The sequence below is a fragment of the Colobus angolensis genome, unplaced genomic scaffold (assembly GCF_000951035.1).
Source record: "Colobus angolensis palliatus isolate OR3802 unplaced genomic scaffold, Cang.pa_1.0 Scaffold15, whole genome shotgun sequence".
Taxonomy (NCBI): domain Eukaryota; kingdom Metazoa; phylum Chordata; class Mammalia; order Primates; family Cercopithecidae; genus Colobus; species Colobus angolensis.
The window spans coordinates 10522969-10538773 of NW_012114599.1; the positions used below are offsets into that span (position 1 = coordinate 10522969).

Consider the following 15805-nt stretch of genomic DNA (forward strand, 5'->3'; position numbering starts at 1 on the left):
TGGCCAGGCTGGTCTTGAACTCCTGACCTCAGGTGATCCACCTGCCTCGGCCTCTCAAAGTGCTGGGATTACAGGCGTAAGCCACTGCACCTGACCTTGTTACTAACTCTTAATGAATCTGCCTTTGTTTGGGTACAACCATTCCTTGAGGATTAAATATACCAATTAAGGATTAAAAGTGTACACAGCTGCACAGGGTCCCCTCTGTTTCTGGTCTACACATCCTCTATGCTTTATACATAGTCTTTACTAAATAAGGAGTTTTTAAAAATGAATTTATCAAATAGTATAGCTAATTTATAGTATGTATTGACTCCTTATATCTGCTTCCTTTCAGGTGAGTGCACAGATGCTGGAGCACTCCTGGGAAGAGAACACAGAAAGAGGAGGAGGAAGGGTGTCAAAAACAATGTCTTCTTTGGCCATTTTCCCCTTGATCCTAATGCTAGAAAGGAAGGAGAGAGGGAAGATTAAATAATTTATAAAATTCTGATGAATTGTCAATTAAGTAAATCCTTTTTAAAATTTTGTTGTTTTCTCTTCTTTTGTTTATTTTCCATTATTTAGTCCTTTCTTTATTACCTGCACTACACAGATGTAAAAGTAAATAACTTTTGAATTAAACTATACAGTGTGTGATCCATGGAAAACTTACGTCATGCTACATTAACCTGCAACTTTTTGGCAAATGTGAATTCATTAGTCATTGAAATAAGCCAGAAAGGATGAAACATACTGGTTTTGTCTTAACCTTCCCTAGCCCTTCTCTCTCCTTGAGTTCAAATGAGTCACTGGCCTGCTCTAGTACACATCTTGGAATCTTTGTAACTTCGTAACTTTATCTGTTGTGAGTTCTTTCATGCCTGGTTTGAAACTGAGGAAGTGGACGCAGGGAAGATAGAAAAGGAAAAGAATGGAATTGCCGGAAGAAAAGAAAACTAAGAGAAGAGCCACTTACCAGGACCCATCATTCCCTTCACATTACTGTCTCCTACATGAACAGATCTGGACTCTTGGGCTGCAGAGAAAGGAAAGCATTCATTCAGCATTTGTTCCACTAACATGGACTAAGCACCTTCCGTGAGCCAGGCACTGGGGGCAGACTCAGAGATTCTACAGTTTCATGGGGGAGGCAGAGCAGTAAAAAAAAGAAATTACAGTATCATGTAGCAAGTGCTATTTTCTCAGCTGTAAAAAGATGCAATAGTGGTACTTACCTCAAGGATTACAACAAGAAATAAATAAGTCAGTATTTGTAAACTGCTTGAAGTTCTACCCGGCATATTGTGAGAGTTAAATAATTGTTTAACTATAATAGTGGTGGCAGTGGTATGATGGTAATAATAAAAAAAAGGCAGAATGGTACTGTTGAAATGTAAGCCAGCCTGGGCAGCATGACAAAACTCCGTCTCTACCCGCCCCCCGCCCCCACCCCCCAAAAAATAAAAGAGAAATTAGCTGGGCAGGGTGGTGTGTGTTGTGGTCCCAGCTACTCAAGAGACTAAAATAGGAGGATCGCTTGAGCCCGGGAGGTTGGGGCTGCAGTGAGCCAAGATTGTGACACTGCACTCCAGCCTGGATGACAGAACAGGACCCTGTCTCAAAAAAAGAGTAAACCAGACCCTGTCACTTCTCTGCTTAGCCCTCCAGTGGCTCCCATTTCAGTGTAAAAGCCAAAGCCCTTATAATGATCATACAGCCCTGGAATATCTGCCCCCAACTCATCCCTGCTGTTTCTTTCTTTTTTTTTTAACTGCACCTTCTGTTTTCTCCCTGGTTCACTCTGCTTTACCCCCGCTGGTCTTCTTGGTATTCCTTGAACACATCAGTCATATTCTCACAGGACCCTGGCACTGGCTGTTCCTTCTCTTCCCCTCAGTAGCCATATGCGAACTTTGTCATTTCCTTCAGGTCTTTGCCTGGCACCCTATTTAAAATGACAATTCCTCTTTACTTACTTTTTTTTACTTAACTTATCACTCTCTGACATACTACATATCTTACTCATCTTGTCTATTGTCTGCTTGCCTCAGAGAAATGGCTCCATGAAGGCTGGAATTTTTGTTGTTTTGTTCATTCCATATCTTAACACCTAAAACAGTGCCTTGGATGGAGGGAGGGAGAGGGGGGGAGGGAGGGAGAGGAGGGAGGAGGCAGGGAGAGGGGGGAGGAGGGAGGGATGGAGGGAGGGAAAATGTCAAGGAGGCTTGAACGCAGAGAGAGAGAAGTCAAGTGTAACAAAATATAAGTCTGAAGAGAAAAGCAGAGGCAAGTTAAAACATGGCCATGTACTGTGTTAAGGAACTTGGACTTTATTCTGATGGTGATGAGGAATCAAAGATAATCTAAAAAGGAGCATCCAGAAAGTAGGTGGAAAATCAAAGAAGCATAATGTCAGCTAAAAGAAGAGAATGTTTCAAGAAGGTAGGTATCAAGGGTACCAAAAACTATTAGGAGAGGTAAGGAAACCATTTTAGTGAAGTGGTAAGGATGAAAGCCAATATTGAACGGGTAGAATAAATAGGAGGTAAGAAAGAAGAGATGGATGATAAAACTGTATCTTTCAAAAAAATTAGTTTTCAATTTTCTCAAGCAAGAATATGTCAGGAGTGGGGAGGCTGAACATCTTGGGAGTTTCTTGGGTGGGGAAAGGAACCTAAAGGAAAGGTATACTTGGGCCTGTAAAATGACATTTTCAAACTGACAAGTTCTACAATTATCAGGCACATAAATGAAGTTGTTGCATCAGGGTTCACATAAATTGGCTGCCTTCTCAGACGGGGGCCGTCAGCTATTTGTGGTAAGCAGCTCCAGATGGCTCCAATTATCCCCACCCTTAGCATTCATGCCCTTATGTTATCCTTCCCCTAAGGTAAAGGCTGGATTTACTGATTAGCCTCTAATTAATAGAATATGGCAGAAAAGACAGACTACCACTTCTAAGATTAGGTTCTAAAAAGACTGTGGGTCGAGCATGGTGCCTCACACCTGTAATCCCAGCACTTTGGGAGGCCAAGGTGGGCAGATCACTTGAGGTCAGGAATTTGAGACCAGAGACATGGCAAAACCCCGTTTCTACTAAAAATACAAAAATTAGCAGGGCATGGTGGCAGGTGCCTGTAATCCCAGCTACTCAGGATGCTGAGGCTGGAGAATCGCTTGAACCCAGGAGGTGGAGGTTGTGGTGAGCTGAGATCGTGCCATTGCACTCCAGCCTGGGCGGCAAGAGCAAAACTCTGTTTCAAGAAAAGAAAAAAAAAAAAACACACACACACTGTGGCTTCTGTATTGAGCATTCTTTTAGATCACTTGCCCTGAGAGAAGCTAGCTGCCAAACTGTAAGGTAGCAACTTGCAGAGGCCCATATTACAAGAACTGGAGCCTGCCGATAACCAAGTGAGTAAGCTTGGTGCAGATCCCCCGTGAGTAGAGCCCTCACGTGAGATGAGAGCCATGGCCAGCACCTTGATTACAGCCTTAATGAGAGACCTGGAGCCAGAGGCACTCAGCTAAGCTGTGCACAGATTCGTGACTCAGAGAAACTGTGAACCATGAATGTTTGCTATTTTAAGCTACTGAATTTTGGGACAATAGATAACAGTTGTACTATTTTATCATTAACAGTGGATAAGCCAAGACTTTCTGAGTTTTTGGTTCTTGACCTCTGAGTTTTAACACAATCTGCCACCAAGTATGTGCAGAATGTCTTATCATGGCATATTATTCTTAAATTTCTGCAGCAACTCAGTAGAATAAACTATGACCATGTCTATACAGGAGGAAAGGAAGGAGGAATTGCCACTAAATAGTTCACTGAAATCCATGTGGGCACTAAAATCATCTGGATCAGCTGTTTTCAGTGGATTCAACACATTCTGTGATTATTCATGTCCCTGGGGGCTGTTACACATTGTCTAGACATGCACAAATTTACTTTGTAAAGATAATTTTTAACCTTTTATCTTATGAACATGTTTAGCTGCTCCAGACTGGCACTGAACTGACATTTACATTCTAAGCCTATCCTATACTATACTCTTTCCCAGATAGGATCATCCTTTTATGTAGAGCTGTTCATGTCCTAGAGGAAAGAAAATAGAGCCACCTGCAATGAACCCAGTCCCCAGATGGATCAAGTGAGTTTTCCTAGGCTGCGCCTATCAGTCTCTCAATGAATTACTCAAACAGGTAAAAAAATAAAAATAAAAAGACAAGCCGGGCACGGTGGCTCACGCCTGTAATCCCAGCACTTTGGGAGGCTGAGGCGGATAAATGACTTGAAATCAGCAGTTCGAGATGAGCCTGGCCAACATGGTGAAACCCCTGTCTCTACTAAAAATACAAAATATTAGCCAGGCATGGTGATGCCTGTAGTCCCAGCTGCTTGGGAGGTGGAGGCAGAGGCGGGAGAATCACTTGAACCTGGGAGGCAGAGGTTGCAGTGAGCTGAGATCGTGCCACTGCACTCCAGCCTGGGTGACAGAGCGAGACTCTATCTAAAAAAAAAAAAAAAATTAAAAAGGCAAATCTGTACTTTGAAGTATACCAATTAAAAGCCACTTGATTTAGATTTTTAGATTCAGTTATTCAGAATACATATTGTTTATGAGCATATAAACCAAATTGTTCCATTAGTCTTAAGGATAGAAAACCACCAACCCTGCCTTTGACACACTGACGGTTGAGAAATCATTGAGTCTTTGTCTTGAGGACTTTCTATATGAGACCATAAATAAGAGAAAATGTCATCTAAACAATGTTAATATCTACATTTATTTTTCTGTCTACAGGTGCTTTGGTAGACATGGTTGAGGATACAAAGATGTGGCAATTTTTTTTTTTTTTACTTTTCCTGAGTTGAACATAAGTTAATAACCAAAACTCAGACCTCCACTGGAAAGCCAGTTTCTTCGGTACCATTTTTTAATATCTGTTCTAACATCCCAAAGGTCAGGAATAAGAGTGGTGACTGTTTCAGCCCACAGGCAGCATCAGCTCTGGTTTTCCAGAGAAAGAGAAAGACAGGTGCTGAGTTAGACTGCCACTAAAATGACTTATTAGAGTAAGTGATATTTTTTCTAACATTTCTCTCTTATGGGTCAGCACAGTATTGACTGTACAATAAATTATTTTTGATTCAATTGAAATTTAGAAGTATCCAGATTAGTATTCTGCCACCCCCCCTCAAAAAAAGTATTTAAAATTGGGTAGACTCTTGTGGTCTCTAAGATCCTCTGGATTCTTCTAAATTTCAGTTACAGGCAGAAAAATTCTACGCAATACACCATTTTCTTTTAACAAAGATGGAGGGTTTAAGCCCATTCTTAAGCCCTGGGAATCGGGGAAAAAATACTTGATTAATTCAGTATGATTTGTGAACTGTACCTTTTTCATAGGCCTGAGAAGGCAAAAGGTTGGTAAAGTCTTCGCTTGGAAGAACAGGCTCAGGAATATTGATTGAACGAAAAGGACTTCCTTGTGCTTGGGCAGGCCCGGCCTGTGAGCTGTGCTCTTCTTTTTGAGTTTTCCTAGGAAAGAGAAACAAAGACAAGGCTATTCTGGTTCCTAATATCTGATAGGTTACGAGGAGATTCAGTTCAGAACAACTCAAGAAAATGTCTGAATTATTAGGTTGAACTATATAAATTGCTATTTTTGAAAATTAAAAGTGGTCAAATACTAGCAATTCATATGGTTCAACTTAATTCATCACCTCAGCTGGAGAAAAAACTTCAAATATTTACAAATCACCCTTCTAATTATAATATCCACATTCTTATTTTTTTGTTACTGGCTTCCTTCTCGTCGGGTTTTAGAGTTTGCAGTGGTGACAATTTGCTTGAAATCATTTATATTTGCTTAGCAATGCAATTCAAAAGTACCAGAAAGCAGCAAGTCCTCTCCTGAAAACAACCTATTCTCCAAGGTCACACACATATTATTCCTACATTTCTATTTTCAATTTGATAATATTGAAAACACATAAGTTGAGCACTGTGGCTCATGCCTGTAATCCCAACACTTTGGGAGGCCGAGACGGGAGGATCACTTGAGCCCAGGAGTTCAAGACCAGCCTGGGAAAACATAAGGAAACCCCATTTCTACAATTTTTTTTTTTAATTAGCTAGCATGGGGGCCACACCTATAGTCCCAGCTACTCAGGAGACTGAGGTGGGAGAATCATTTGAGCCCAGGAGTACAAGACTGAAGTGAGCTGTGATCATACCACTACTCTAGCGCGGGCAACAGGGCAAGATGCTGTCTCCAAAAAACAAGAAAGAAAAAAGGAAAAACAAAACCACAACCACATAAGTGACAATAAAGATTATATATATATATATTTTAGACGGAGTCTCGCTCTGTCGCCCGGGCTGGAGTGCAGTGGACGGTTCTCAGCTCACTGCAAGCTCCGCCTCCCGGGTTTACGCCATTCTCCTGCCTCAGCCTTCCGAGTAGCTGGGACTACAGGCGCCCGCCACCTCGCCCGGCTAGTTTTTTTTTTGTATTTTTTAGTAGAGACGGGGTTTCACCATGTTAGCCAGGATGGTCTCGATCTCCTGACCTCGTGATCCGCCCGTCTCGGCCTCCCAAAGTGCTGGGATTACAGGTTTGAGCCACCGTGCCCGGCCCCAGATTATATATGTTTAATGGTGAAACTTTACTTGATTCAACCAGGTCCAGACATCATTTAACATAAATTTATTTTCAACCCTAGAATTAAAATAATAATTGCATTAGAGACATTTTACAAAATTAATAAAAAAAGAAAATCACTGATGGTGCCACCATCTTAACATAACTATCATTATTTTTGAGTGTATCTTTCTAGTTGTTATTTTACATATTTTTATACTTGTAATCAAAGCATTCATGCCATTTGATGTCACTTTCATTTTACATATCGTATTAAGTGGATTTTTCTATGTAATAGGTACCATCTGTCTTTGGTATTAACCCATTTTATAATTCTAGAACCTCCGTCGCATGCCGAGCTGTGGAGCACAGTGGCCAGCAGGCTATATACTGGGAGTGGGGAAGGTGTTCCGGGTGCCTCTGCAGAAGCCATTGCTTATGGGTTTGCCTTTGGTACATTTTTAAAAGACACTCACTTGGCTTTAACTTTTCGAGATTCTCTTCGCTTCTCCTGTTGAAGCTGCTCGATTTTCTGTTGCATTTCTTCTTGTTTGGAGGTAATGGCTTGGATCATCGACATGGCATTGCTCAGTTCTTCCTAAAAAATAAGAATTGCTATGTTTTAACGTGGTACATGGGTAGCACAGTATTGACTGTACAATAAATTATTTTTAATTCAATTGAAATTTAGAAGTATCCAGACAACCATCATTATGAAACAAAGACAAGGTTATTCTGGTTCTTAATATCTGATAGGTTATTATGGGTAACGTATGGGTTATATATGGGGTAAAAGTATATCACATAATCTAGCACACTGTACACTTTAAATACATACTTCTTGAATGAATGAGAGATTTAAAAAATTTATACTTCCATTCTGGCATCAAATTTTAACACAGAGCTACAAAAAAGAAAACATGAAAGATATTTTTCCGTGATAACTATGAATGGCCCAGAGGAAAAATTCTTATATTTGACTGCTATGGAAAAAGGCAAGTTTTCTTTTTTCTTTTTTTTTTTTTTTTGAGACAGATTCTTGCTCTGTCGCCTAGGCTGGAGTGCAGTGGCATGATCTCAGCTCAATGCAACCTCCACTTCCTGGTTCAAGTGATTCTCCTGTCTCAGCCTCCCGGGTAGCTGGAACTACAGGCGCCTGCCACCGCACCCGGCTAATTTTTGTATTTTTAGTAGAGACAGCGTTTCACCATATTGGCCAGGGGGGTCTTGAACTCCTGACCTTGTGATCCGCTGGCCTTGGCCTCCCAAAGTGCTGGGATTACAGGTGTGAGCCACCATGCCCAGCCAGAAAAAGGCAAGTTTTCTACTCCTGTTACCAAGACCAAAATTCTCTTGTCAGCAGGGAAATTAAAGAGGGGCCTACCTTGAAATAGTTTAATGAATTCTTCATCTCAGTAACTTTTTCTTCCATGGAACATCTGCAGCTCTTAACCTTCTCTTCCAAAGCATATTCTCCATGTTGAATTCTTGACAATTCTTGCATTGCTTCTGTGAAACCAGTTTTGAGTTCGGAGGCTAGTGCCTGCAACTAAATAACGCATGAAAAGTTAATTCAATTTGCTGGAAATTATTATAAGTGGCACCATTGGCCCTTGAATTTTTCTTTTGTTTGAGAAATGAGGCTTCTGAAAATCTACAGACCTCATTTACTAGTGTACTTCAGTTTGGACAACTTAAGACAACCTTGGCCCCGTTTATGTAAGAAAAAGAGTGTCTTCTTTATATACAGCACATGTTGAAGCTTGATAAATGACAAGAAAGCAAGCTGTTAATTAAGTTTACAAGTGCTTCTACAAGCTTCTATTTATTCTAACACCTTTGATTAAAATGAGATTTGCTTGAAAAGAAACATGTATGTGAATCTTGATCCAATAACTCTTCGAATTCTGTGAAAGAAGAAAATGGGTCATATTCTCTCTGGTTATTATGAGAGGCAAGGAAATTCAGTTCTTGTTTTCTTAAGAAATTAAAGAATAAACAGAGAAACAACTAAGCATAACTGAGAGTTTATTTGAAAGGAAAGAAGGTTTTAAAAAAAATACTCTTGGATGATATCATGGGAAAGGAGGTAACAGTATTTTCAATGACGGTGGGCTTTAACTCATAAGGAAGGCACAGAAATATCTGTTAGGATATGGTAGGAGCTCAGAATGTTGTTGATGGTGATATGAATCATCTTCAGCAGTCAGTCCTGGTCATGTAGGTCAACTATGACATGATGAAAGAGGTGTTTGGGATCAGGTAGGGTACAAATCCTAGTTCTACCCTAAAGTACTAAGACCTTAGAAATGTTGGTTAACTTTTTTGTAGCAGTTTTCTCATCCATAAAATAGCTATAATAATATCTATTTCACAGGGCTGCCTTGAGAATTAAATGAGTAAACGTAGGTAAGCTGCCTACCATAGCACATACTTGGTATACAGATGTTCAAGAAATGTTCATTCTTCTCCCCCTTTAGGTGGTAAATCAAAAAGTTAAGCACAAACAGAAATGTGGAGAAAATGGAGCACTTCTAAAGTTCAGTTTTATTTATTGAACAAGTGAAAAAAGCATTTTCAACAGACAGTAAGTTAATAATAACAATAAGATAATAACATTACTTTCTTGACATTTATGATCTTATACTCTGTTAAGTAGAGGAACTCTTAGCTCTACGTGTCTCTTTAAAACAGAACCATTTAGAAGGTTTATTCTATAATCAAGTTTTGTTGTTGTTGTTGTTGTTGTTGTTGTTGTTGTTTTGTCTTGTTTTGAGACAGGGTCTTGCTCTGTCACCCAGGCTGGAGTGCAGTGGCATGATCTCGGCTCACTGCAACCTCTGCCTCCCGGGTTCAAGTGATTCTCCTGTCTCAGCCTCCCAAGTAGCTGGGATTACAGGCATGTGCCACCACACCCGGCTAATTTTTGTATTTTTAGTAGAGATAGAGTTTCACCATATTGGTCGGGCTGCTCTTGAACTCCTGATCTCAGGTGATCCACCCGCCTTGGCCTCCCAAAGTGCTGGGATTACAGGCGTGAGCCACTGCGCCCGGTCTCAAGTATTTTTACTTTAAAGGAATGAAAACTAAAGTCCAGGTACCTTAAAAAATTTCTTTGAATGTGTATTTCTGAAAATTTTCAGAATCAGGTCATCCACATGATTCCCACCTGCAATGGCACCTCCCACTCACTATACAGCGACTTTGTCTCCTATATCACATTTTAAAAATATAGGATTTTGTGGTTCATTGTGCCTTACAAAGGATTGCTGGGAATAGAGAGAAATAAGAGGAACCAGAGAGATCATTTTGAGGAAAAAAGCAGGGCTTGTCAAGTATTTGGGGTTAGAAGGCTGGGAAACATCATGAGCAATCTATTTTTCATTTCAATCATTTTTAATTATAATTAATCTTTGCAATTGATTTTGGCTTACATCCTAACTCAGTCATCATGGTGAATTAAATCACCAGATCAACCACTTTCTGATCTGGTAATTTTTCATTATGTAAATGTATCTTCTGTAAACAAAATAAACAAAAGTGATGGCTATATAACATCAAATCAAAAATGTATGCAAGTTTTAAAATTGGAAGAAGGAAAGCTGACATTCTTCTTAGTAACATTCACTTAGGTTTCCTGCTTGGGAAAAAAAAAAAAAAAGGGAACCACTACCCAACAGAAATAGGTTTCATTATCCTTGCTTCCTTAGGCAGAGTTTTCTGCAGAGACCAAAAGGCAGCTGCAGACTCCTAGGAAAAGGACCTTCCTGCCTGCAGAACCCCAGCTCTCAAAAACTTATTAAAATTTCCCCTAACATCCAGGTGACATAGAAGCTCTGGGAATTCTGAAGCTATTTTTGAGTCGTGAGCCCATTTCCTACCAACATATTACTCTGAGCTCCATGGGTACCTGCCACTGAAGTGTTGCTACTGCTTTGTAAACAGCTTCACAGCCCTGACCAGCCAGGGAGGGGAAGCCATCAGGAAGACACACACCTGATACAACATGTCACTTTTAAGATGCTGAGGGATCTTAGTATCTTTAGCCCCCACAGAGTGCTTTTCAACTGTCAACCTGACCACTCCCTTGTAAACAATAAATACTGTGAAGACACAGTCTTAACATCTTTTCTCTGCTCTCTCTTCAGCTTTCTTTTTTGACAGCCCACAGCCCACCCCAAGGATTAGAAACGGGTGTCTACCTTGTTCTCCAGCGAGTTGAACACGTTCCTCATCTCGTTGATTTTTTCATGAAGCTGCTCTAGAGAGGTTATGATCCCTCCATCCTGCCGCTGGAGGCGGGCTCCCACTGGAGGTAGGTTCAGGGAAGACTTGTACTTCGAAGCCTACGGTACCACAGAGGGCATCTTAGGCTCAAAGAAATAGGGGAGAGGAGTCCGAATTCTTCCTATTTCCTGCTCTTAATTTCTGATTCTCAATTTTCTTTCTTTTCTTGGCTTCTTAACTCTTCTTAAGATGAATTTTAGTCAGTGTCTTCCAATTTTTTTTCATGAAAGATCCCTCAGGCCTCAAACTTAATTTTCACAAATTTCAACGTGTGTTTTATGGGCTTTTCTTCCTTTTTGCCACATTACCCAGGCCAGGAGGCTACCAAGAGGTAAATTAGGGGGACTGGACCTGTGGCTTGGGAACCTTGCAAAGTCATAAATGTCAAGGTTTGGGAAACCTCCCAATTCCTACAATTCTATAAAAGCAAAAGCCAGGTGTTTCGCAGTGGCACATACATGATGGCAAGGAGGCCAAGGTAATTGCTTTGGTTTTCCCCCTAAACCAGGGTCACTGCAGAAGCAACATGAGTTTTCTGCCAACTTCCATCTTCCAATTGTAGGGCTCTTTATTGATCCCCAGAGGTGCAATGATTTAAAATAGAAAGTGAGGAGCAAGTAATCTGAATGTCGAGAGTAAACTTCCCGTATCTACTCCTCTACATTCCCTGCAGAGGCTGACCCTTCAAGTCATTCTTGCAGGGCCTTATTGAGACTGACATGCAGCCTGGTGTGCTGGAACTTTATCTTATTGATCCCCGGATATACCACAGGCCTAGAAGAGTTAACTTCTCTAGTATCAGAAGAACATTCCTCAATGGCAAAAAGAGACTGAGTCTCAATTAGGATTTACAAATCCTAGAAAACTTTAACAGCAGTTTTGACGATGAAACCTATTACTGTAGGACTGGTTCCCATAGTGTTTCAGTTAGAGGTTCTTTTGGAACATCACTTATTTTCTTAAATTATTTTCATTATGGAGAAAAATAAAGAAGAAAAAAGAGAATCGCCAAATAGAATCGTCCCAAATTTCATTATTTCAGTGCAACCATTAACACTCACATTTCCTTCTATTTTGTTCTATGCATATAAAAGCAGATGTTTATATGGTTGAAATCACACTGCAGATACATTTTGATTCTACCTCTCTTTTTTCCCTCCTAATATTCTAATAAGGCATTTACGATAGCCTTCAAAGTTTTTCTAAATGTCTACATTTGATGGCTACATGATATTCCATCCTATGAATTTGCCAGAGTTTACCTACCCATTCACTTTTGTTGGAAATTTATGTTGCTTGTAATTTTTCAATGTTATAACTAATGCTGTCATATTATGTTTTTGTTTTAAAGTTTTGTATATATTTCAGATTATTTCCTTAGAATAAATTCCTAAATATGAAATGCCTGTGGGTCAAAGATGTCAGGTAGTGTTTGACCCAAAGGGAAAGCTACTATATCACAGGGAGGCAATATATTCAACTAATTAATAACTATACAAATTATATTTGACCAGCGGATTTGAAAAGTTATAGCAATATGGCTGTATATTCTCAGAAACATTATATATGATATGTAATGTCCTAAATTCATGGATTTAGAAAAACATACCTTGAATAATAAAATATATAAAACAATAGAAATAGAAGAAGCCATAGTGTTTACATTCCTAAGACTACAAGTGAGCTTAAAACACAGTTGGAGTTGAAATCATTAGTGTGAGTGTTGGGCTAGCATTAAATTGTGCAGTTACTATGTCTGTTGCCTTAATTATGGGATCCCCTCTCATGTTAATGAGATCATAATTTTAATAATCCATATGCAAAATGAAGTAATCTAGGGTGAAATGATACCATCTGACTCGGAAAAAGAGATCTGATTCAACGACTTTGAGAGGGGTATGTGCAGTGGACAAAAGATAAGAGAAAAAGGAAATAGGGAATAGACTTTTCTAAAAGTTTCTAACAATTACATACACTAACCAGAACTAAATATTATTAATTATTATTTGCTAATTAGTCAAAATATAATACTCCTTATTTTAATCATTGCTTCTTTGAGCTTCAACTTTTTCTTCACTATCTATAATTTTACTTTGGTAAATTGTCTGTGTTCTTTGCTAATTTTCTATTAGGGTTTTAGAAGTTTCCATTTTTATTGACCTTCATGAACTACTTATTTATAATTAAACCTTTGAAATATTTGTTGTGTCTTTCTGATTTTGTTATTTGCCTCTGAATTTGTTTAACTTTTTTTTTATGGAAATAGTTTAAATTGTAATGTGGATGAACTCTCAAATCTCTTTCTTTGTGATTTCTTCCATTGCTTTTTAACTTAGAAAGATATTTCACATTTGGAGACAAAATAAATACCCACTTATTTTAAAATTTTATGGTTTGAATTTTTTATATTAAGCCTTTAATCCACTTTGGCATTTTTTTTGATTGGGGTATGAAGTGAGGATCTCTTCTTTTTTTCCAAAGAACCAGACAAAATCTTTCCAACACTGTTTGGCACAAGACTGAATGACTGCATGAGACCTCTTGGCTCAAAGCAATACAGACATCTTGTAATATAGTCATCCATTCATTCATTCATCTCATATTTATTGAATATGTATTATATGCCAGGCATTGTACTTTACACTGAGAATACAACAGAGAGCAAAATGGACTAAATTCCTGCCCTTAGAGCTTACATTCTAGATGAGAAGACAGAAAATTAAAAAACAAACAAGGTGATACATATGATAATGTCAGGTAGGGATAGGATCTATCCAGAAAATAAAATGAGGTGGAGAACTACCCAAATACTATATTTTGCTTCAGGTGCCCTCCCTTCTATTATAGATTTTATTCTATTATGGTTAACTCCTCCCCAGCTCCCTCCTTTCTCTTTCTCTTCTTCTTTCTTTACTTCTCCTCTTTCTTCTTCTTCTTTTGGTTAAATGTTGCTTGGAGTAAACAGACTGGGGCTTAGGAAGTGTTCTTTTAAAACAAGGATGGGGTTATAATAGCATCACAGAGGTCATATAGACCAACTTCATTTCCATTGCTTTGTGTGTTCCACTGCGAACAGATGTACTAGGATTTGTAGTGCAATAAGATAATGAGGCCACCCCCACTGCAGCTATATTTAGCCAACATTCAGGGAGTGACCTACATAAAATCTATAATAGACTTTAAATCATACCTGACTTTAAAGAGGTACTCACACTCATTCAAATGTCATACACAGGTCAGATGAGAACGGAGGGGAGGTGGACACGGAAAGCGTCTGGAGGACTTGGACCAGTGAGGCATCAAAGCAGCACTGAGTGGAGACCCATTTTTTTTGCTTCTAGGCCTTTGTTCAAGCTAGTCTCCCTGTCCAAAACAACCTTACCTATAAATACTTGTCAAATGATCAACTTGTCCTTAAGTATCTAAATCAAATCCTCCAGTCAATACTAATTCATCCCTTCCCCACAGAATTTTATCAATGCCTCTATCACAATCCTTTCAACAGCCTACCTTGTAAAAACTATAATTCTATGTGTTTTTCAGGTTGTGGACACAGAAAAATCAATGAGAATGTCTGTTTCATCTGTTTAATCTGCCATGAGGCTAAGCAGTAGACTTTGCACATAGTAACTGCTCAATAAATGTGTATTCAATTGAAATGATGCTGTTTCCCCCATTCATCCTATAGCTGGCCTGAGTGTAGGGGCAATATGGTTAAATCATGTTTTCCATAATCCTGTGTTGATTTGCCCCAGTTTGGTCTATAGCAAAGATCTCTTACATGATAATTCTGGGAACTAGTTGTCATTTTCACTTTACCGTCACTTAAACTAGACAAATCTAAATAACGTTTCCCCTAAACTATCTACTCTTCCTGACTCCTGTATTTCTGTTTGAGAGAGTACTGTTTTTCCTAGTGACCAGGGCTTAAAACCTTAGATCAACTTTGAAAGCATCCTTTCTCCCAACCCCCACCAAGCTCTGTCAATGTTTTCTTCCTTTTCACATATTCCAGGCAGCACTGCCTGAAGTCTGGAGAGGAGCATGGGTTTCCCTAGCCCAAGCTGCTTTTATATTACAAATTATGTCAGAATAAAGTTTCATGATTTTTAAGAACAGAGATGTACTTTAAATTTACAGTTGGGAGACAGAAGCCAAGTGAATACCACTTAGAGGACCAAAGCAATCTCATATGACTCTTACTGCAAAGATGTTTTGCAGAACTTTCATCTTCCTTGTAAAGCAAATTGTTCCTATTGTTTAAAAAGAGCTTGAAAGTTTTTCCTGTACAGATATTTGAACATTTGCAATGTTAACCCCCTTTTCATTCTCAATTCTCCCTGCTAAAATAGAAAAGTAAGAAAAACAGATCTTGCCCTCTCCTCTCTGATGGAAATGTTATCTTGCAGTGTAATGGCCACGGTGATGGGGACAGCAAGCAAGAGAAGCAGAGTTGAGGTGGGGGTGATAGTGCTGCATTTCATAAACAGGATAACTTGTGTTTCAATAATGAGTTCTCAGCCAGGCACAGTGGTGCTCACATATAGTCTCAGCTACTCAGGAAGCTGAGCCTGAGCCCAGGAGTTAAAGACCAGACTGGGTAACACAGCAAGACCCTGTCTCAAAAAAAAAAAAATCAGTTATCGCCAAAGTGCACTGTGAGTGGCGAGACCCACTGAGGTGCCTGTCTCACAGTCCTGTTAAGAGAACAAGTGCAACGATATATGTGGAAGCACTTGTGAGCGCTAAAAACATCTACACATAAAGAATAGTCAGTCATCACTATTATACATGGGAGCATTCGAAACAATTGATTTGTCTTTACCTGGTAAATCTGCGTGGAAGGATTATTCACCGGCATATGTTCATTCTCTCCTGCAGGGAG

At 39.3% G+C, this 15805-nt stretch overlaps 1 protein-coding gene across 1 annotated transcript in view; it reads right to left on the reverse strand.

The window, feature by feature from the left end:
- Nucleotides 1–15805, reverse strand: part of ARHGEF33 (Rho guanine nucleotide exchange factor (GEF) 33) — a 95586-nt gene that overhangs the window by 38948 nt on the left and 40833 nt on the right. The window contains exons 6-10 of the mRNA XM_011936030.1: nucleotides 15746–15795; nucleotides 8018–8182; nucleotides 7110–7231; nucleotides 5386–5528; nucleotides 959–1018 (exon numbers count right to left, since the gene is read on the reverse strand). Coding sequence (XP_011791420.1) covers nucleotides 959–1018; nucleotides 5386–5528; nucleotides 7110–7231; nucleotides 8018–8182; nucleotides 15746–15795 — 540 coding nt within the window. The remainder of the gene's footprint in view (nucleotides 1–958; nucleotides 1019–5385; nucleotides 5529–7109; nucleotides 7232–8017; nucleotides 8183–15745; nucleotides 15796–15805) is intronic.